Source organism: Cariama cristata, unplaced genomic scaffold (genome assembly GCF_000690535.1).
Source record: "Cariama cristata isolate BGI_N322 unplaced genomic scaffold, ASM69053v1 scaffold7054, whole genome shotgun sequence".
NCBI lineage: Eukaryota > Metazoa > Chordata > Aves > Cariamiformes > Cariamidae > Cariama > Cariama cristata.
In genome coordinates, this window is record NW_009614580.1 from 521 (window position 1) to 24954 (window position 24434).

A 24434-nucleotide genomic window follows, 5' to 3' on the forward strand; every position below is an offset into this window, starting at 1 on the left:
TTCCTTTTAAGATTTAAGCCATTTGAAGTTTCTTTGCCGGTAAGCACATTTGAATAATTTGGTTGGCTTGATGATACAAATGTATATTTGTACATATTTTTAAAAGCGTATGCTTGAGCTGGTCTGTACTGGAAAGACCTCTCAATGTTGAATTGCTGGAAAGGATTTGAAACTTTAATCTACATCTGAAAAATTACTGGGCTTGTGTTGCTTTATTATGAAACTGATAGTTTGAAAGGTTGTTGTTTTTTTTTTCCAATTTTAGGTCACAATCGATATTACAAGGGGGAGCTCGGATAAAATTTCAACATCTGCATCTAGCTCAAGGTCTTATCCTAACTGTAGATCTTTAAATACATCTATGGAGTCATTAACAGCAGAGCCACATTTGCCAAAGGTAATTCTTTTCGCCTTCAGCAGGTCAGAAACTCTATGCCTAGTTCTTAGTAGAATGCTGAAGAAATAACATTCTGCTTTTTTAGCTTCATATAGAGTTCTGGGCTCTGCAGGTGTGCTAAGGGGTTATGTGAAAGTTCATGAATGTGGGCTGCTCCTTATGCATGCATGCAATGATGTTTAATTTTTTTTTTTCTGAATCTGTATTACTTTTATATTTGCCACAAAAAGGACTATTCAGCATTACAACCTGGAAGACTTGGTTGTCTTCCTCTTTATATTTAATCAGATTATTAAATAAATTCTATTTTAAGGAAAAACATTTGAAACTCTGGCGGTAATGTGTAGATACACAGCTATAGGCTGTTGATGCATGAACCAGTATGTGCCTAACTTCACTTCCATCCCATTTGTGCTTTTAAATTTAAGTGAGAATGAAAATTATTTTACTTATCAAAAGAAAACATTTAAGCAATCCTCATGAGTTGAATTTTTGACTACAAGGCTCTCTCAGGATATATTTGAATCAAGTTTTAAAAAAAATAATTCATAATATTCCAAAAAATATATCAGCTCCAGGGACTCAACAAAGTCCATCGGAAGTAGCAGTTCATCCATCCTCTGAGAAAATTGGTGTTGGGGATTAACTTAATTTTGGGAACAGGATATGTGATATAGTTGTTGGGATGTAGGAACTGAGACTTGGGAATTAGAGATTTAGGTTGATTTACATAGATTAGTCCAATTGTATTGTACCTTTGTTCACCTGTCTGTAGAATGGGATCATAGCTAGATACTTCACAGAAGTATTAAATTTTTTTTTTAATAGGTTCACAGTTGGGTGTTGAGATTAACATCAGATAACTCTGAATCCAAGTTCTGACTTAAACATCATAGGCTATTGGATGAAAACTGCAGTCTTTTGAGATTGCTGAATTAAGCATAAGCTTTTCAGCCCTTCAAAGACTGTAAAAAAACTCTATAGTATGAGCAAGAGATTGGGATGCTGCCTGGTGCAGAGTACCCACAGTGTCAGGAAATGGATGAGGCTGTTGTACACACAGACTCTTAACCGGTTGGCTGTACCCTCTGCTGCAGCAGAAATGGCATAAACCTTTGGAATCATTTCCTAGCCTGGCAGTCCTAAGTCTGGCAGTCTGTGGAATGACGAGCTTGAGAATCAATGTGATATCTAAGAACCAGAACTTTGTATCAGATCTGAAAATGATTCTTGTATTTAAGAAGTACTCTGCAGTCTTGTATAGAATCGTTGTTAGCCTTTGTGATAGTACATGATTATTATGATTATCTTTTTCTTCCCCCCAAAGGTTTCTGTCTTTATGGTGGTAAATAATTTGCATTTCATAGGTTGATTCACCTGTCTGTTTGGCTGGTAGTCATCAAAGGGGCAGTCCAGAAGGCTGCTGTCCGGAAGAAAACAAAGGCAATGACAGAGAGGAATCCGATGTCAAGGAAGTAAGAACAGATCAGCAAACCACAGTGGAGAGTACAGCCTTCTTTCTTCAAAAGTGTATACTGAATCCCAACGAGCTGTCAGGTGTGGGAATGACTAACACTCCCTTGTGTTGTGGCTAGACCAAATATCGGATTTGTATAGTTTGGGTAAAATTCTATTGGTGAAGGGAAAAGGGGATGCAAATAGGTAAAATTCTAGAAGATAAGGAGGTATCAAAATTCATACTTTCACTTCTCTTCATTATTTTGAATCCATCTTTGATAGAAATATGTTATTACTACCATTACCACTACAGTGTATGTATCGTGGCGCCTAAGCTGTGACCTTCACCTTGATGACGGCCTAAAAGATCAGGAGAAACCATCTGCATGTGTTCCATGAAACCATGTTAGAAAGTATTTTCAGTAAGGTGTTTCTGTCAAACTTTTCACAGAGATCATGGTTCACCAGTCCAAGAAGTTGGAAATGGTGGTTGTAAGTCATAGTATTTAACAACTGAACAATGCTAACACTACTAACATACTTGAAATGTAAATATGCACTGTCTCATTTTAATGAAAGCACTTGTAGAAGTGCTTCAGATGGCATTGTTTTGGCATTCTATAATGGTAATAAATTAACTAGAGCTTCTGTCTATTTAAAACTAGAGAAGCAAAGGCCAGTATGTGAAGCAGAAAGTTTGGATATCTCCTTCAAGTTTAGACAAGATTTCATGACAGAATTGAGGTCAAAAGAAATGCCATGGTTCCTGCTCCTGTGTTTAACTTGAGTCCTGGTGTACTAGTACATACCATTTTTTAAACAGTAATCCACTGCAGAGGCTATGTGGTGATCCCTAACTGACAAAAATGTATTTTGGTCTCTTAATTGTTAATATTTCAAACCGTACCTCTAAAGGTTTATTTCACATCTATTTTATTGTGAAAGGCCTTTTCCTGTGTTTTTCAGGACGTATCTCTAATTCATATTCTGGAGATGATAGCAGTGAAACACAGACTTCAAAATTCTGTGAACCTTCCCCTGGAAAACCAAGTAATGAAAAAGCAGGTATTACTTTTCAGGTGTATAAAGTGAACAGTGCAATAAACCTTCTTTTTTTTTCTCCTGCTTTTAGGAGAGTTTGGGACCATAGTGTATTTGTGTGTATATTATATAGTTAGAAAGAAATACTACAAATTGAAAATGTATATGTGTTGGATGAATTCTTTATTTAAAGATTATTTTATTAAAGGATATTAACTTTAATTATATGATACTATTTGAGTTTTACATAGATTCAGTCAATCTAATAAGGCAGAATCTGGTGGTGGTTCTATCTAGTGCAGCAGTGCTGGTCATCTAACATAATATTAAATATCTTCGGAGCAGAAATTGGATGGAACTCAACTTCAAAACTTCACTCAGTAGTTTTAGGTTCAAATCCATCTGCTGGGTTCAGACCAGTTGAAACAAGTGCTCTTTTTTAATCTTCTCTCCTTGGGGCTGCGTTAGTTTTTTATAGCTCTCTCCTTGTATCACTCATCTCTTTTTATGGCATAAAGTAGACCAATGCATCACAATATATACTTGGGATCAATGGGTATGTAAAGCATTTGACCTCAGAAGATTAGAAAATGGAAAAATATTGCAGGACTCCAAAACTTGGAAGTCTGTGGAATAGGGACAGTGCTACAAGTCTACTCCTGCTGTGGAAGCTAAGTTTGACCAGAAAAGTGGGCAGGGCATGAGGATGCTATAGGAAGGGGAAAAGCTAAAAGTGATCAGAAATTGTAATCTGCATGTTTAGGGAAAAAAGACACAATACAGAAATCTATTTTAATTAAATAGTGGTAGTTTCCATAATGTTTCATCTTTTCTGTTTTTCAAAACAATGGTTTTCTAGAACCAGTGTCAGGATCTGGTTTGGCTGAGACATAAGTTGAGACTGAAACTTCTATAACATTTGAAAGTAGAATATTACAGAGTCTCTCTTAACCCCAGAATTATTCATTTTAATGTATGACATTTCAACCTGTATTGTAGTAGTCAGGCTGAAGAAACTATTTTTGATTTTTAAGCTTCTTTTGTCTGTGATTTTTGCTGATACTGTAGAGATGCCACTCTTCCATTATAAATTTTAATTGAATCACTTGCCCAAAATGGGGGGGCTCTTCCTTCCCCACACCTCTATGTCCAACTGATACAGCTCAGTTAGATTCAGCGTTCTGTTACAAAGACTTTTTATAATTTTCACTGCTACAAACAGGTTTAGAAATGAACATGATATCCATGCTTGAGAGCAATTGTACTCTTGTCTATGGTTGTTATCAAATTACTTGTACTGCTTTTTAGTTGTGGTTTTTTGTGGTTTTTTTAAGTTGAAATGCTTCAAACTAACATTAAATATATTCTACAGCAGACTCTTCCAACTTGGAATATTCTGAAGAAACAGATGTAGGTCCTCAGGTTCAAGCAGCTATAAAGAAAATGAATAAACTTGACGCAATACTGGCAAAAAAACATTTGAACGAAAGAGCAATTAACAAACAAGGCAAAGAAATAAGGGCAAAGCTCTGGGAAGAACTTCAGGTTAGAAGTGTTCTGCTTATTTTGTAAATAGTATGTCAGAGTACTGTCTTACAGAATTATCATAGTTCACAGACATTTTGTTTTATTAAATAACTCACAGTTGGCTGATTAAAGTGAAGAAATGGATCTTAAAAAGTAAATTTGTATAGGTTTTAATATATATTGACTAGGTAGGCTTTGAAAGACAGCCATGGTCCTTAAAAACTGACATGACCAATAGCCAAATATACAGCTGTCTAGATGTGGTTTACTAGCATAGTCTTATGCTTGAGCTCACTACTTGCAGGTATGATAAGGCATGACAAGAAGTAATGTGTGTGAACCCAGACCTATAAGCGTTTATTCTGCTCTAGTGTGACCGTTCTTAGGTCCATCTATTTCAGTACTGTCTATCACTGAAGAAATTAGAGATGCCCCCTAAAGAAGGCATAAGAATGCTACAGCACAAATTCCTTCACTTTATTCCTATCCTATCCGTGTCTCTAGCAGTTAAATGTCACCTCAAGCCTTGAAACATGAGAGTTAGTATTTCCTCTGAGATTAAGTATTGTATAATTTAAATGAATACAAATGTCACTTGCTAAAAAGACATGATTGCAGTTGATTTGACTGCGTCTCTTAATTTCAATGGATTTGGATTCAGAGCCATATATACATTACAGAACTTCTTTGCCTTGTGAAATGTGTCTCCATCTAAGAGACAGTATATAACAGAGGCTTTAAAGTTCCACCATGCCGTTGATATAACTTTAGGAGATGTTCAGATAGCCTCAAGAAGAAAATAAAGCAGGAAGTAAATGTTGCCACTGAGCAAGCAATTTTTAATAAGATCTGAAGTTCGTTAGACCTGATAAGCAGACAGAGTATTTTGCTTTAAAGTATTTACTTTTAAGTAAATATATGCATGTATCTGTATATTTATGCTTTTTTCTTTTGACTAGTCTATCAGAACCACTGGAAGCCATGAGGAGATAGAAAACACAAAACTTTTTTTAGCTTTGATCACATCATGGCAGGATATGGCTGGTAAGTAAGAAAGAGAAGTAAATACCCTGATATAATTATCCTGTGTTTTGATGAATATTCATATTTTTGTTGGATACTATAAAGATAAACCTTTCAAACCTTTACAGTAAAATAATGTACAGCAAGAGAATATTTGAAAAATTAACTGAAATAATTTTTGCATTATCACATTAATTTTGTTTATAAAACCTGCATTTTTTCAAAGAGCTGGCTGCTCTAGGAGGGTAGAAATCCAGGATAAGTATAACTTGCATTTTTCAAGTTGATGGCAAACACAGATGATTTCAGAAAGGGTGCACGACTGATAACACTGGTAGATTAAAATAATCATAGCATGTATAGGGAAAACGAAGAGTGGAAACCTGCGGAAGAACTTGGATGTCTTTTACTGCTTTGGAACATTTGGGCAATAAGCAAGGAATTCAAAATTGCTTTGATAAACAAACAAAATGATGAAGTTAGTGATATGTGGTTATTGGTGGTCTTAGAGAGTTTGCCAGGCCGGGGTACTTGGTGTAGAAAAGGCAGGCAGTTAAAAATTACTAGGCCTAAAACTGTTGCTTAGAAGCTCTAGGGATGTGGGCCCTGCCACACATGTATCATGGAGAATGTTTTCGTGTGGGAGCCGGAGAGAAACTGAGATGCATGGTAAGGATCTCATAACATGACAGGTCCAGAGGGAATGAAATCCTGAACCTTTTTAGGAATTGTTAACAGGAGAACCAAAAGAATGGGACCAAATTATGATACTAACTGCTGAATTGTGTGTTGGAAAACAATATAGGAAGATTCATGCACAGCCCAGGTCTTGGAGCATGGTCCAAAAGGTGAATGGGTCATTTACATTAAATTTGATAGTGATTATGTTACATTTAATTCACTTCGAAAAGGATTTAAGATTCTGAACGTGAGAGAGAATTTGAGTAACAGCGATCATCAAATAATATTCAGTGTGATTCTAAGGAAAAGGAGTGAATATGAAACATGAACTTAGCTTTTTTTAGTCAACTGTTTTCCTGAGAATTCTAGGGAAGAAAATTTAGGATAGGTGGCAGTTTGAAAAAGTCAAACTATGTTAAAGATATACTAACAAACTATTCTCAGGAAGAGAAGATGAGGAAATCTGATAAGATAATTTCTGAGTTTTGTCACAAAGTAACAATGAAGACAAAAATATTCAAAGTGGAAATGAACACACCAATAAGAATAAATATTTGCATTTTAGTCTTCTAGTAAAAATCACTTCCATCTTAAGTAGCATTTAAAACACCAAATTATATAGCTGCATTAAAAGTAGACCAATGACTAATGAAGGATGGAATTCTTTAACAGGAAAGATAAACAAATAGTTAATCATACAGAGAAATGTGGAATGTGATATGTAACAAAAAAAGACTAACTGATAAAAATTACAGTGAATACCAATAATGTAAATCTCTAGATAGAATAGGGAAAAACTATTTAGGAATGTTTTCTCTACTGAGTCACAAGGACACAATTCTGTTGGAGTTCTAAAGCTAGGGTTGAAGCACGTTCTGAAGTATTGGTAGCTTTCTTCAAGAGTGCACAGAGGACGTGCATGCTTGCAGAGACCTGGAAAAAGAAAATACTGGGTATTTTAAAATGTCCTTTTTTGTTCTGTGGCCAGACTGTTACTGGGGGAGACACTGGAACAAACTGTAGGCATTCTGCTCACAATGTCTTTACTGGGAGAGGCAGGGGGAACAAAACCAGACTGAATTTGTCAAGAATATATCATGTCAAAACTGCTTGAGAGTGGTTTTAAAAAAATTGCTGTTTGGATACTCTGTCTTGGTGCTGGAGTTCTGAGAGATATGTCAGTCATATACACATTTTGCATCCTGTCCTTAGTCTGCGCACCTTGGTTGAAAGGTTTCCTTGGTTGAAAGGAAATAGAATTGTGGTGCATGCTGTCTTTTTTCTTGCTGGGGAGAGAACAAGAATTTGAGGTCTGAATGGTTATTGTTGAGCAAAAATCTTGGCTTGAATGTTGGAAGTATGTGCATAATAATGGTAACAATGTGTGGTTAAAACGTTTCAACAAAACTTATTATTACAAAGTAACCTGCTTTTATTTCTATGCTAAAGTTTGGATTGTTAGGGGAAGAACACAAAATTTGATACGGGTGATATTTAAAAAGTCTCCAGTAGATGTCAGAATATAGTAAAAAACAACAGGCAAGCAAGACTATATGGTTGTTAATGAACTCCATGCTTCAATTCCTCTTTTATTTCAAAGGTGACTCCTTGCGGTAGAGATCATGTGCATCCCATGGGTTCTGGTGTACCATGTTGGCAAAACTCTGCATAGTTTAGATTTGTATTTTTTCTCCAGGTTGTTCTTTATCTTGAATTTTATGTGACATGGTAGTGCCTTACTTTTCAGGTCTTACTTGTTTGTTTGTTGAAATGAGTGCCCTGACAGCTGCCCTGGTTGATACTGAAATGGAATGTAATTAATATATTTTGCTTTTCAGTGCTTGAATTTGATGAAGAGCTTTATTAAATAAATCATATAAGGAAGATATTTAATTATAGCTTTTAATGTGGCTGTGAAATGAAACACAAGTTCTGGGTACAAGATCATTAACAACTTGTGTCGCAGCCCCTTAGGCACAAAAAACCCTCTGAAACACTCATGGCAGAAATGTAAATCAGGAGTTAATTAAATGGCCTTAAATTAATTCCTCTGTGCTCTGTGTAACAAAATCATACTTTAGTTGAGTCCGTTAAACTTGTTTATTACATGATGTTGGTTCACATTTTTCATGTGTGATATATACGTTTCTTTGCAATACGAGCTCCTTTCTCTAAGTGCTAAGTGTATAGACTGCAAGTTAATGTTCTAACTTATACTTCTAGTTGATATGTGTCAGTACCATGACTGAATTTTTTTTCTTTGAGTAACTGAAACAACTCTTGCGTGCTGAGGTGTTTGAACACTTTTTTTCCAGGCTATACCCTTGACCGAAGCCACTTGGAAGTCTAATAATTCATGCACAGACAGACACCAGCTGTGAAAACCTGGATACTTTGTTCTCATTCAAAGTTCTAGATGACCTGCCACATGGTGTCTGCAGAGGCTTTTGAACTTTAGTGCCTTGGGCTCTGTCTTCTAGAATGTAATTATTTGTCCTGTATGGGCAGTAGTTGTTAAAAACAAAACCACAGCTGTATGAAACAGCATAATTATTTAAGAAACGCACTTTACACTTTTCTCCCTTCTTTATTTCTTGAGAAATATGGTGGTTATGTAATTTATCCAAGTAAATTTCTTTAACTTTCATGTCTGAGATCTTACAGTATGATACAAATGAAACTAGATCTTAAGTATTTCAATTAAATTTTACTGAAAAAAATTCCTTGCAGATCCTTCCCGTGCTAAAGAAGATGAAATATGTACGTCAGTGTTTCACACACAAATTAATCCAGAGGATTATGATTGCCATAAAACACAATATAATCAGGGTAAGCTTTATTAGTTGTTTAGTTTGTATTTCTAGATACGGCAAAACATGTACATTAGGTGGGTAATGAAGACTAGGCCTTTGTGACTAGGCCAATGAAATCAGAAAAAGCAAGGTTGCTTAGTGGAATGGCAACAGTTCTTATTTTTTTACAAATGATAAAAGGGAATAATTTTGTTTGTGACTTATCTAAAACATTTTACTTAACATCCTAAGAAAAATTTTACTTTCAGGTTTATAAACCTTTTTTTCTTTCATTGCAAAATGATGAGGTATGTAACTGCTTCATTGTAAAATATGTCATTGATTCTTCATGGAAATTCTTAAAAAACTTGTCTTTGCTGTTATTCTAAGGTACTATAACTTTCATTAATAGGCTTATATTCAAGAAATCATCGAAAAATGAAGAGTGGTGCTGTATACAGTTTCAACTGTTCTGTAATTTTTTTTGTTTGTTTTCAGGAGAAATTATACAGATGTTGTGACAAACCTAAATCTTCAGACAACTCCTTTTATATTTTATTATGCTGATTATTGTAAAGGCTGCATTGCTTTTGTGGATCAAGTACTTTTTGGCAAAAATTAAACATCTGTGCCGATTCTTTTAGACATCACTCATTTATGTGCACTACATAGAGGTTTCAAATGCTGGTAGTAGTGTAGTGTGTCCAACACTTCAAAATAAATGGAATTGTGCTTTTGTGCCTCTGTTCTTTTCCTATTTGAAAGTCTAATTTGTATGGTTGAGTAACTTCTCACATGTGTTGTGACATAAGAAGAATAGCTTCAGCTGCCATTGCTATCAGCTGCAATTGTTTATTTCTTTGTCATCTAGCATTCTATGTAAACAGAAGGAATCTATCTTCCTGGTGACTGGCTAAGATGACAAGGACATAATAAACAGGTATTCCTCAAGGTTGAACCATTGATGGCAGCAGAATCTCTTCACTTTTTAGAATGTGACTGCATGTTTTAATTTTTAAACCTGGACCTCAGCTCCATTATCTTATCACTTGTCATAGTCCACCAGTACATGACCTTAACTTTGTGTTATTAAATGTTTCTTCAACTGGATTGGAGCAGTGCCATGTTTCTGATTTCTCTGTCTTCCTACCATGTGTCTTCATTCCTCCCTTAAAATGAAGCTTGACCCTCAGCTTCCACCTTCACAATTTCCGAGCTGTGCTGAAGTGTCCTTGAATAGCAGTGGCAGGTTTCATTACCAGTATTCAGGATGGCAATGACTTCTGAAGTGCCCAGTACAGGCATGATGGGGAGTTGCTGTTGCTTGTGCTATTTTGAGATGTTCTGTATTCTCTTAGTTTGGGAACACATGAAATAGAGATCACTTACAACTTATGAGCAATAAATTACTTAAGTGACTTTTGCTGGTTTCTGCTGGAGGCTTTTGATGTAGTTTCTGGATTGCTAAGACTTACTGTTGGATTTTGGATTTCTGTGTAGCAGTTGTCATAAAGGCAGACCCTAAATAAGAGGAGCTTAGCTTCTGAAGAAGAATGTATGTATTAGTTCTATAAAACTACTTTATCAGTCTCATAGAAATTTGTACCAAATCTTTGAAATTTGTACCAAATCTACCAAAACTCATATGCAGAATTTATTGAGCTGCAGCCTCAGTCTTCAGTGTATTCTTTGTCCCAGTGATCCATGTCTGTCCCTTCTTTACTTGAATGTTCTGAGATGTTCTGTATGATAGCTCCGTCTCAAAAACACTTATTCTACAGTTAGAGAAAGATGTAGCTTAGAAATAATGTTTCATATATGTTGCATGTTACATTGGAGTTTGGTGTGTTTTGCTCATTTCAGGATACAACTTGTCATCTTTGTATTAATTGGTAAATTCTTATATGATCCAGTTCCTTGATAGATTCAAGATGTGGTAATGTTAAAGACAGTTTGTGATGCTTTCAGTAAACAGTTGTGCATTTGAACTGTGACAGGGTTTTCTTGGTCAGATTCAGCGCCTCAGTCCTTTAGGATTTGCTTGCAATTTGAGAGTAAGTCTGATTGATGAGAATGTTACACAATTTTTTGTCCATAGTGTGTAAAAGGATGCAAGGAATTTATTTCATGTCTTTGGGAGTTTCGCTTCAGTCTACTCACTCTTTTTCAGAGTTACTTCCACGTAAACTTCCTTAGCCTATCTTCTATTAACAAACATGTTAAATCGGGGTGTTTTGTAGGCAAATAGCCCACCCATTGTTCAAATCTCTACTTTCCACAAAATCAAAAAGTACCATGCCTACTTTTGAAGTAGTTTTCGAGACTGGAAAGTTGGTTGTATTTGCTTAGACTTGTTATTTAATGTGATAAATATTTGCTGTTCGTAAAGGAATTTCTGTTTTAACACTGGTAAAAGTCTCTGAAAAACAGAATATGTGCCCATTTTTGTATGATGGATAGAAATCCATTGTTGAAAAAAAGCATACGTGTGATGTTGTCAGAATATCATGTGGTTGTTTAATAGCTTTACAGTTCTATGATGAATTTTATTTTTAAAGAAAATTTGTCTTATAAGCTGTGTTATAATAATATGAACTATATCATCTGTTCTTCAGCTGTTTTATTTTAAAAAATGTGCTTGATATGTCTCCAAATAGTTCTGTGGTTTTCAAAAAAATTACTGTCTGGTTTTGTACTGATGATAAAACTGAAACAATGATAGGGTTCGAAAAAAAAGAATGCCGTGGCTTTTGAAACCGCCATGTTTAACATTTTTGAGGTCAGAAATCCAAAAGTATTTTAGCCTTTGCAATATTGAATGATCTCATATAATAAAAGCTTAAAAATGAGATTAGATTTTGTCAATAGTTATGTTTTAAATATAGCAATATGGTTTATATAAATAATGAAAACAGCATGTAAAAAGTTTGTCCACTTTATGTGTTTGCTAAAAATTTAAATGGGATTGCTGTTATTACAGCTCTCACTGAATCAGACAAGGAATGATCATAACTTAGCAACTTTTCTTCCTCAAACTTCAGATAATCCAAGTGAATTAGAAACAAATGAATTTCTTAATCAAGCAGAAAAGACGCATAGCAAAAGTAAAAACAATCAAGATTTCATTAAGAAGAACATTGAGGTAAGCATTAAAGCATAAAATCATTAATATTTTGTTAAATGTTAACTAAAAATAGTACATAAGGACTTCTAGAGACACTGGGGTTTTTTATCAAGAACATTAAAAAGCTGATTAGGTGTAAATGAAAAAAATCTTGCTGTTTAAAAGTGTTGTTATGGCAGAGTACTGTATAAGATAGTTCTCGTCTTGGATGCTCATATTGGTGGGGATAATACTTCTATGTATTTGCTAAAGAGTACTGGAAACTGAATTGTTCTGTTTGTGTCTGGACGTAGTTTGTTTTGAAGGCAAATACTTCCTAAAACATTCTTTAAAAGTATTTACTATTAAGTTAAAGGAAGGTGTTCTTATGTGTAGATAAGGAATAGGTATGCAGGTTTTTCATGTATAGCCTGCATGGGACTTCTTTCTGTCAGAAAACAAATGCCTTGATTTTCATGCTTTTTTTTTCCTGTGAAGACCTAGTAGCTATAATGATTTTCCATCCAAAGAAAAATATCTACCTGCCCCCCGCTATGTCAAAAAATGTTGTAAGATTGTCAACTTGTTATATGTAGGCTGCTAGATTTTTCTGTCAGAGTGGCAATTTGCGTTATGGCAACAATAAAGATTTGGATGTTAATTTCACAGAGTTTAAAAACTTTGTTTTGGTGCTGTTTGAACTAATGGAGTTCTCAAGTTGGTTTATTTTTTTCTTTTTGTAAATATTTCAGCTAGCAAAGGATTCTGGAAACCAGATTGTTATGCTTGAGCGAGAAAGGAAAAGGCTAATTGAACTACTGAAAGATACCGAAGATGGACTTGAATTGCAAGATCTTGAGGTATGGCAACTTTAATTTGTTGTATTTGGCCTGTTGTATTTGCCTTATTTTTATGGTAAATCTAAATTTGATTTGGTTTTAGTCCTACCGTGAAGTAGCCTACTGAGATATGAGAGAAAAGCTGGACAAATCCAATTGGCTTTGTCTCCAAGAATGAATTTTCATTGGCGGCTTTGTTCATTTTACTAACACTTGGACATGCCTGGCCTCAGAAAAACAGCAGAACTTAAAAGAAAAGTTAGACATGGTGGAAGGAGCCTTAGAAGCACACTCAGAGAAGATGATGACCTGTTTTCTCTACATAAAATGTGAAATTGCGGCTTATCAATCTGAGGGGCTAGTGCTGTAGCGTCAGGTAAAAGGGCCAGCAACTATGTCAAAAAAAACTCCCAAGAGTTTTTTGAGGATATGAACTTCAGAATGCAGCAATTGGGGAAATATACATTGATGAAGCTTCTGTGTCCATTTAGAAAGATAACATGACATCTTTGTGTGGCTTCCAACTTGCTCTGTCTTAAAAGTATATGGAGGAGACAAAATCTGCTTAAGTATTAGACATTTACTCTTTAACATAATATTGTTAAAGAACGTACAGTGTGCATACTGCAGTGGATATGAAGAGCTGAAGTAGATAGAAATACCTTTCCTCATGGAGAGTAAAAAAGAGTGTTTGTTTGTCTTGCCATTCACTTCTTCTTGGAGAGTCTGTGCCACAAAATGATTTCCAGTAACATGAAGACATCAAATAGTCTTTTGATCTCCCAGTTACTAGGAGGTGGCCTTTATTTCTTACTGCTTTGAGGGGAATATCACAGTGAAGGAAGTTCTTGGGTGCTCTGTTGTTTTATGGAAGTAATCATAAGGCTGCTAGGATGGGAAGATAAAATTTGGCTTGAAAAATGAATCACACTAGGAACTTACCGTACTTTTCAACTATAGATGGTAATAAACATGCTGAAGATGTGTTTTCATAGAATGAAAATCCTCAAACTATGTAAACTTGATATAATGCTTCAAGAAACCTGCATTTTAATAAAGAAGAATTATTGGGAGAATGCTTGCTTTGTGTAAAGAAATTAGGTGACCTTTCTAGTTTGTTTTACATTAAAATGTACATTATGTTAAGTCTATAGTAATGTTATGAACTTTTTCACAACATATGTAAGTATACATTGAATCACGGTACCTAAGAAGAAAGATATGAACTCTGTGTAGAATGAATGAAATATATCCAAGGTCCGGCTTCTGTTTAATTTATACAGCTATAAATGATGTGGAGTAAATTATTTTTCAGTAGGTTAAATAACTTAGGTGTGAGAAAAAGAAACAAAAGTCAATGTAACATTGTTTGGTTTTTTTTTAATGTCTTTTCCCATATTTTATTTTGAGTTATTTTCTAATAAGGTGGTGAAGACATCCAAGAGGTGATGCTCTTCATTATTCTTTTCTAAAATGTGTCTAAAATCCATTTTTATAAATTAATGTGTCAGGATATGGGGTAAGGAGGTGAGCTCAGGATTTTCTTCATCTCAGTCCACACTGGTTATGGAAACAGAGAACTAACCTACCCATGGTTTGTGACATGAAGCAAATCTGTAATTTACCCAACTTCAGTGTGATTTCTAGGTTGAAACTCATTCGGTCTGTGGTCCAAAACTTTTCTTTTTACTCTAGGGAAACTAGTAAATATATATACAGTACGTTTTGGCATTTTCAGAGCTTTGTGGTGCAAATATAAGTGAAGGAGTCCATATCAGTCAGGAAAACCTGATGGACAAATGACTAAGATTGTATAAATGTGCAGTATTTTAATACTAACTGTTCCTTCATACTTAGTAAGCTAAGTTAGAAGCACGGAAAACATAACCTTTGCTCATCATTGGGATGCAGAGGTTTAAAGCTATCAGCCACACTCAGTGCTTGTGTTCATGAGATGAAAAACTTTGGCTTCAGTAGAATTGCACCAGTCTTCCGTCTGACCTGACACTTTTTCCCTGACTTCACATAGAAGCTTATTTAATATTTTTTTGGACGTGAACACTGAGCTTGCAGATTGACTGACTTATCTGTGTGAAATACTCATTAGTTAATGATGTTGCACTGAGATGTTTGACTTAGCTGACATAATTTAGCATTAAAAAAATGCAGTGGAAGGCTCTTTGGTCTAATGTTGATCTACTGGTTAGGAGGGTTGATTTTTATTGTACTTCTAATTTGTTGGATGCTAGAAGATCAAAGTTAAAGCTCACTGAATCATTATTTAATTATTTTTTTGTCTATGTATTCTAGGAAAAGATTCAAGGTATTCTATTAGATCTGCTTGCAAATGCTGTTTTGGCATTATAATCCCACATAAGGGTGACTAAATGTTCAGCTGAAACAGTACTACATCCAGCCTTTGAATAGGAAGAAACAGTAGGGAGAGGGTTGTGGGAATTTCGTTTGGTTTTTGTTTTTCTCCTCTTGTTAGAAAGATTGGTCTTTGAACAATACTATATCTTCTGTTCTTCTTTCCTGATCGAGGATGTGTTTCAATTTGTGGAGATGGTCCTTAATTTGATAAACATCAAAATTTAAAGATCTGAAGAACTTTTAAGTAGCCTTCTGTTAGTAACCATCATAGCTTTCTGACCTAGAGAATAGTGGTGCTTTTTTCATAATTATTTTACTGATTGCAAAAGTCTCTTCTCAGAATACGTAGTTACTGGGTTTTCTTTTTCTTTAAGTTAGTGCCCTTCACAAAATTTAGAGGCATTTATGCAGAATAGCTAATGCAAATTCTGACTAGCAATGTATACCTTTTTTTGGCAGCAATTCTCAAGTCATCAAGGCAATGGAAAAGTATGAGTTTTACCCAAACTTTGTATTTGGCACATGTCACTATCATGTGGGCATGTATCTATAGAGATTTTACTATTTATATCAAATATTAAATACATCACTAAACAGAACGTGTGTTACTGTATGTTCTTGATACAATGGACGAGAATGGGAATGGTAATTTGTGGGTTAGTCTAGTCTGCACTAGATCACCTCTTTAAAGAAAATAGCTCCTAAATCTACTGCCAAAGTAGAATAAAAGAAAGGATAATACTTAGTTACTTAAACATGTCTAGTCTGGAAATGGATTCTTCCTCTCCCACATTTGAATTATATTGTGGGTGAGGCATTTCCTGTGGCTGCTTTATAACCAAGATCATGAGGAAATTATCAGCTAATGAGTAATCTAGACTGCTTCAAGCTGGCCTGTGTAACTGTGCAGCTGATGGCCACTTTTATCTTATTTCATTCTGACTTTTGAAAAACTGGTGCAACCACATTGGCTAAAGTAATGTTTTGTAGGTTATTGATCAAGGCAGAGCTGGCTATGCTGTATGAATTCCTCTGTAAAGTGTAATGTGGATTAGATAACTTCATTTGACTCTTACTACAAACAGCACTTCTCACTTTTTTTAAAGAAGTGTTTGACTAGTATTTAAAATATTTTAGAAGTACATATTCATGCTAACCTAATTGTCAAAGCTGCAGGGGTATAATTTGTTTCAGATCTTCCACAGTAATAAGCACTGACTGTGCTGTTATAAAAGTATTGTTCTGAGTTAACACACAGGAAATATTGACAGGACAGAAGCTTATTTTCCAAACAAAGCCATCTTGAAAATACAAAAGAGAATGTATGAGTCCCTTTAACCCTGGAGCAAAGTGACTGCTGGAGTAATTTGGATACTTGGAGCATGGGATATGACAACATGTATCTAGTCAGCCCAGTTGCAACTTAACTGTCTCCTGTAGGGTCATTTCTGTGTGTTTGCACTATGCTCTTCAGTGTCTGGTTAGGGGGTGGTTGTCATGGCACAAGCGTAGTACCGCATTGGATACTTACATTATGATGGTCAGTGTTTCACCTGAACAAATGCTTCCACAAAAAGCTGGCAAACTTCTAGAGGCATTTCTGAGTGGCTCTTCTGGAATCAGGTCATGGCCAGTCAGGCTTATTAGTTGTGTCACCATACTTGTATGAGAAAGCATTAGAAGAACTGATTTTGTTTCACAAAAGAGATGACTCTTTTTTTTTTTTTTTTCCTTTTTTTTTTTTTTAAATTTAGTATGGAGGTAATTTATGACAAGTGTTTGGAGTGTACTTTTTTTGTTCCTGCAACCACTGTGCTTTAGGGTAACAGGGATGAACCAGGGATGACCTCATAGCAGTGTTATTGTAATTGGAAGCTGATATTTCCTCCTCTTGTGTGGATGCGGCTGCTTGAATAGCCAGAGGACTAATCTGGAAGCTGTAAAAAAGTGGACATGAATCCCTTGCAAGACAGATGTTGAAGTCTTAGGGTAAGGTCCCGGCCCTCTTCTGTTAGGAAAAAGAAAGGAAACCAGCAATACAGTCATGTCCGCCCCCACATCCCTGCCCTGCCCTGCCCTTCTAAGGTCCTAGCTAGTGTTTCTCTGCAGTCAGGACAGAGATGTAGTCTGCTAGTGTCATTCCCAGTCAATGGTGGTCATGCAGACTTGCTTTCCTGAACATGAGACAGGAGTGCCAGGTTGCTGTGGAGAACCTGCATCTGTTTGTGAATATGAGCTCATTTGTTTGGGTTAAGTGGGCCAGGCTCACTCATAATATCCCTCTGTCTGTATTAGAAGCACATATTCATATTGGATAGGTGTTACTTCCCTCAAGAGGAAAAAGTCATGTAAGTCATGATCAGGAAAAGAACTGTGTGTTCTCTGTCTCTCCCAGTGTTTCTGTGATGACATACTGAGGCTCTAGATGGGCGGCAGCTACTCACCTCGGAGCACTTCCTTTTCTTTCCTTTGGATGCCTTGTTTTCTTCTTCAGTGATACATTGTTAAGTGTCACATTGCATCTCATCCTTCATTTTGAGATTTGGCTCCAAGTGGTTTCTGCCATGGCGTCAACCTCTGCAGTTCATTCCAAGCCTGGTTTTGGTCAGGCTTTCTCTGGTTTTGATTCCTTATCAGATGGAAAGTGGTCGTCCTATTAGACATAGCTGCTGATTGTATTTCCTTCTTTGACTTGCCCAGCAGTCTGTTGTTTCTACTTCCTTCAGAGGACAGTAGGGAGTAATATATTATGTTCCACTTTATTTGGACTTCTAATATGCTGCTCTGCAGGTGTGATTGATATGTACCAGAATAGATGTGTCTCTGCGTTTGCTGCCAGACTTTGAGATGCAAGTTCATTGGGGGAGTTTGACAAGATGTGTTCAGTGTAGTCAGGAATGTCTCATTTGTATGCCTGTTGACTTGCATTTGTCTGTTTTAAAAGCAAAAAATATCTTGCGCTCTCAAGCTTACTGTGTGGTCAACTGTCTGTACAGTTCCTTGGACTTAAGCTGTAAGATGGTGTCTCCAGAATAAGTGGGCAAACAAGAAGTGCTGAGATGCAAGGCGCAACATTTTTTTTAGGATGATGTTGAGGACAGTTCTAGTGCAGTTTGTGAGGGCTGTACTTTTCCACTTCAATATTAGCATTGAAAAAGTGAGCTTATAGCATGTTCTTCATGTTTTCTGTTTTAGGACTGGTGGATCTACATCTGCCAGTCACTTTCCTCTTCACTATCTTGCAGAGGAGCACAACAGTCCTAAATTGATTTTCATGTCAGGGGCATCAGAAAGTGATGTGGAGCACTGGACAGCAAGATCTATATGCAAGTTAGACCATGGCAAGCAATTATCCCTTCAAAGGGGAGCTGCCATGTTGAACAAATACAGGAACTGTAACAAGGGAAGAGTTTGCATCCATGGAAGGGAGCTGCGATAGGCATGACATGGCATGAGACTGTTTTAAAGGTTTGACTAACTTGACTAAGAGGTGATAAATTGAGATGCATCATTAAGAAAAAGGCGTTAGCTATCCAAAGCGCTTCTCTTGAGCATAAGAGAACTTGGTCAAGGGAGTTGTTTAACCTTCAGAAGAGTGGATGGGGAACTTGGGAGTTGTCTGATTGCTCTTTGGCCAGCTGGCATGGAGGCAAAGCATCTGGCTTTAAGCAATTTCATTTCAGGGCTTCTGAGTGGCCAGTCAGTGAGGACACAGGCTTTGGACTTTTATAGAAATAAGTAAAATAATATCAGAAGTCTGTTAAGGTTAACACAACACCTTTTTTGCTGTTACGTTTTAACAATGCATGTGCTTTCTAAAAATAAAATTAAATATATATGTTTTTTAAGTCCATTTAAGTTGCTGCTTGGTTATATTTAAAAATAAAAAATGTATGCCGCTAATTGTTGTTGCCTCTATATTGTCCATATCTGCTTTTGAGTGTGCTAGGTACATGAATATTTGGCAGATTTCAGCTGTATACTGAGATGGATGAAAACTTACATTTTATTCTTAAGTATGTTTTATCTGAAAAATAAATGCACTTGATGTGTAACTGCCTTTAAAGTTGTTTTCTTTGGGAATGAGGATTAACTATATTCTGTATCTTTCAATAGGAGGATATATCTGGCAGGCTAGCACCAGGAGAAGGGTATGCACCTGAACCGATGGAATTTCATCACCTAAATGAGATAGACATTAAGCTTCAAGTATTGCTGTCTGATGGGGATTTTTCTGCGATTTCCAGCTCTTGCTCAAAATCTCCAGACCAGATTTATCAGGTATATTACAGAACAGAGCTTATGTTGCAGATTTCTTGTTTGAAGTATGTGTTGAGATCTGATGTAAAAGAAAATACAGCGTGTGACTGTATTTGTATGTTTTGCATTTTTCTTTAGCATCTTCTATTGGTTCTCAAAGTACATGTGTTAAAGAATGAAGTGAAATCTTTGGCTATAGAAATCATACAGAAAAATAATATGTTGCTATTTTGAGTAATATATAATTCAAGGACTGTCTTGCTTTCAACTTTTGTTGATTCCACACTTTCAACAAGAAATTTCATATGCAGGAATTGGTAACTCAGATATTTTTAACTGCGTGAGGGCCTCAGTGGTTTTGTCAGCATAGTAACACGTGACCCGTGGTTATTCATCTTTGGGAATTAGAATTAGGTTTCTTCCTATCTCGGGATTCCAAAAGTGCCTCTTCACTTATGATCTGAAAGATAAAGCAATTACTGATAAGCAATGATAAAAGACTGGAAAAAATAAATTGAAATTGTGTGTCCCTTGTTTTTAATGGTGTTTGTCTTTTCCCTTGTGAGCAGTATTAAGAACCCTTTGAGGTCTCAGCCTTGAGAAATGATTGACTGAATTTTGTACAGAGAAGACTTCAATTTATCCCATACCCCAGTACTGTTGCCCCTGCTATAATGTGGGAAATACAACATAAAATACCATAATTCCTATTTTGTACTAATTTGTACAAAACTTGTTTACTTCTGTTAAATGTACAGTTTATAGCCAGAACAGGTATATCAAAGGCTCTGTAAGAGTGTACATTGGCAAAACCTATGTTTTCAGTTACCAGTGTATGAGAAACATCTCTTGGAATGGCTAAAATACCTGTGGGGTTTTTTTTCCTCTTTCTAAAGGCACTTTACCGTAATTTTTTGTATTGACTTCTTTCTGAAGTTCAGGTTTTGTTTTACCTATAGTAGTATTTTTGTTGCTCTCACAGTTCCAGAGGAATCGCATGTTGACACGGATATTTGCCAACTGGGATTTAATGTGTGAAACAGCGACTCCCTCTAGTGGGTAATCACTTACGCAAAGCCAGTTGTTACCCAGCAACTTCAGGTTCATGGGCCTGAGCTTGCCAATGACTGCTGGATCTTGTGTTCACTGTTATGAGACATCAGCTTGATGTTAGTGCGACTGCCTGTGACAGTGAACACCCTGTTTGGGAACGTTTGTCCAAGTGGTGGTGGTTGCTTCCTTTTCATGTAAAAGTTTTTTGAATAGAAACTTGCATTTAAGTGTATGCTTTTGAAAAGTAATGCATTATCTTTTTGAATAATATTAATCTTAACAACCAAAAAGAGATAGTTAATTCAATAAATTACCCTTCATTAGTGAAAAGCAGTTGCCCTTTGTTTTGCAGCATATAAGTGCTTTCAGACATTGTAGTTCTGGGAAATGCTTACCGGATTCCATTTGTCATTTTTTGTTTTCTTCAGATAAACATGTGAGTCATTTTATGAAAGCTACTAAAGAATAGGACTATTTGAAGGTGGTTTTATAAATTTAGAGAAAGAACTAAGCAGAGTAAGTATAAGTTGAAGTGAGTAGGAGGCTTTAGTTACTTAAAATTGGATTTAGAATAACACTAATTGTGCAAATGCAAAACTAATGTAAAAAAAACCAGCAAAACAGACAATAAAAACAAACCCTCCTACTCTGCAGCTATCTAATTCCAGAAGTGTCTCGATTTCCAGATGCCTTCCCTGTAGACTCCAAAATCCCATAGGTGCTTTCATTCCTAAGTGTGTCCAGAGCTGCTTCTCCTGGCAGAGGACAGGGTGTCTAGTGGTTACGTTAGCTTCATTGTGATCAAGACTTTAGGCAAGTCAGTGTTAAATTCTTCATGAAGCCTGATTTGGTAGGTGCAGTGTGATTGTATCCAGCACTGTGACATGATTGGAATTGTTTATATTTACACAGAATTTCAGCTGCTAACTTTTTTTTATGGTAAGTAGAGGAGAAAATAGTTGTCTCAACTTTCAGGAGCTTGACTGCTTACTGTGGAAGCTTCATACCAGGTTTAGCCTTTAGTCCTATGTTCTTGGTTACGGTTGATTTTGTTCTGGTAGGTAAAAAAATTGCTCTTCAATTCACACATGGCAATAACAACACCTCAAGCTCTGAATTTGGTTATGCGAATTCATTCTCAACACCTTTTGTTTTCAAATTCCTTTAACAGTTGCTTTATTAAAAAAAAGGGAAGTCATGTGCAGCAGTAGCTGAGAAATTAGTGATTATTTCGAGTTCAGAGAGCTTCCTGACAAAAGGCATGAAAATTTACTTTTTTTTTTTTTACAAGTAGCTGTTCTAAGTTCATTGCTGCTCATGGTCTTTTAAAAACAGCCTTGTTTATCATGATCAATATCCCCTAATATTGTTATAAACTGGAAATTTTAATGAATTTGCTTTTTAAAAAACTTAAACTATTCTTGAAGCATCCATTCTGATGTTAGAAAATAGGTGGGTCACAGAGAAATATCAGAATTCTTTGTACTGAATGTCTTTTGGAACCTGATCAAAAGCAACTGGTACCTACCTAGAAGGGGTCTGAAGAAACTAATTGAATGATGCTCTTGCTGAAAGAAGATCTTGTTTTGTGGTATGTTAGCATGAATACTGCATGCAAGACAAAGGCAGTAAGAGTTCTGTTTGTCTGCCCCTTGTTGGGTTTAATTTCAAGTGTTTCATGACAAGATTTTTAATCGCTTCTTCAGTTGACCACAGCAGCTAAATGAGAAGGTAAACTAGCTGTCAGCAGTGGAAGGCTGTTATCCTCTGTAAAACCAGTTAAAAGTGGGACACATTTAACTTACTAATAGGTTGAATTAAATATACAGGAATTGCCTTATTTATTCACTCTTACATGTATTCTCTAAACATTGAGAGATGAAATGTTTGTTAGTGAGACTGGCAATCTGTAGTATTCAAAGCCAACAGTGATAATCTGGTATTGTTGAAGTCTTAGATAAGTTTCTATTGATTTCTTTTATTCAGAGTTTCAGCTTAAATTGTATCACTACTTCACCTATAACTGAGATAAATTCTGTAAACTTAATTGCTAGATAAAGATATTCTCACAGATGCTATGGAATGCAAATTTGAATGCACTACAGTATCTGTTTTTTAGGAGTTTGTTTTTTTTTTTTTTTCTAATTTGTTTTTTTAAATTAAGGTGCCAGGAGAGGGCTAAAAAAACCCCCTGAATATGCAGAATTTATATTGAATGAGTCTGGTTGTTATGGGACACAATCTGATTTGGAACATGGATGTCCTTTCCTTTGGAGAAGAGCCTGATTTCAGTGACATTAATCGTTCTTCTAAAAATCAGTGCTGAAATTCTTTCTGATTTCCATGAGATGTGGATTTCATCTGTTGTGGTTGAGTAGGGTATAATGCATTAGTGATGGAGAACACTGGGAAAAATTGTTAATGTGTACATCATCTGCTTGGATTTGCATTTAGAACTTCAGAAGTAATTAAAACAAAATTAGCTTAGAGTTGTGTGTCATAAAGCTGCACATTCTTTTCTTCCAAGAACTGCATTAGATATAACTTTCAAAATGCAAACACTGAATTTCCACTGGCTCAATGGGTGAGCTGCTTTCTGCCACTGATAGATACTTTGGCAGGATATAGTAACTATGCTCTGACTCCGAAATCTTTAACAACTGGTTTTAATTATCCTACAGAGGAGCATACAGATTCATCTTTTTGTGCAATGAATCCAGCTGGATTCAGAATGCTTTTTCATGACTAATGTTCTCTTTTACATGGAAATGTTTCTCATCAGAACTGTATTTCTCTCTGAAACATTTCTTTGTTCTGGTGCCAACTTAATTAAATATTTAAAAATGCTTCTGTCTTACTAAATATTTTTGAGGAAGAACAGATTAAGTTGCATGTAATCCTGGAAGAGATAGGAAAATGGTAGGATGAACAATATGAAGGCTAAGACTGTGCATGATAAGTACAGTTACCAGCTTGAAAAACTGGAAGACTACCTGAGAATGAAAGGAAATGGAGACAGTGTTTAAATAAACAATAATACCTGACTGCGTGATTGTCTTATAAAGATAATTACTTTAATGTTGTGTGTTACCGTGATGAGTTCTTTCATACCTCATTGAGTTTCTTTTATCAGAAAAATATTCCATTTTTCAATTATAGCAGTAGACTATTAACAGTTTGAAACTAAATAAATTCTCAAAACGAGAAAAAATTCTGAAGATACACTAGTGTTTCAATTAATGAGCTCTTTGATAGCCTATACTCTATGCCTGCACTTCCCCAAAACAGATAATTTTGACAGGTATCTCTATTTCAGGGCATGGTTAGAAGCAGATTAATAAGCTGATCAGCCAGTTTTGTGGCTCAAGAAGATTGTATGACACTAATATCTTCCATTAGGTGGGATTATGGTTTTATTTATTTATAGAATTTTGGAGAAAAGGGAGTGCAACATAATATTAGCAATTTTAAATACTGGATATTTCTGTTTTGCATTACGATCCTTACAGCTTTGGCTGTTGTTAAGTACTTGTATCTTCCCTGGTGTAACATATCTAACAGTTTTATTTTCTACCTTATCTTTAGGATTTTTAAGTCTTTAGTCCCAGATGGAATTCCACTATGTACCCGCGCTATATAATTGAAACACAAGATGGTTTTGAAGCATTTGAAACATTGACAGTAAAGTGTTTTCCATGATGTAATACTTCCTGTGTTTATTTCATGATACCTTGAGAAAAATATTAAAAAATTAGTAAGTGGGGAAAAGTCTTAATTTTGCTCATATGTTGTGAATTCTGATCAGTTACTATTCAGAGATGAGAGAAATGAGACTGTAAGAACTACTTCTGTGAAAGCAGCAGCTTAATGCTCTGTAGTACTCGGAT

General features: G+C 35.6%; 1 protein-coding gene across 1 annotated transcript in view; it reads left to right on the forward strand.

Moving 5' to 3' along the window:
• Positions 1-361: 361 nt before the first annotated feature.
• Positions 362-24434, forward strand: part of FSIP1 (fibrous sheath interacting protein 1) — a gene marked incomplete at its 3' end in the record, with an annotated part of 78432 nt that continues 54359 nt past the window's right edge. The window contains exons 1-9 of the mRNA XM_009699470.1: positions 362-397; positions 1765-1954; positions 2822-2920; positions 4269-4441; positions 5383-5467; positions 8858-8956; positions 11961-12061; positions 12775-12882; positions 19351-19515. Of these exons, the coding sequence (XP_009697772.1) occupies positions 362-397; positions 1765-1954; positions 2822-2920; positions 4269-4441; positions 5383-5467; positions 8858-8956; positions 11961-12061; positions 12775-12882; positions 19351-19515 (1056 nt within the window). The remainder of the gene's footprint in view (positions 398-1764; positions 1955-2821; positions 2921-4268; positions 4442-5382; positions 5468-8857; positions 8957-11960; positions 12062-12774; positions 12883-19350; positions 19516-24434) is intronic.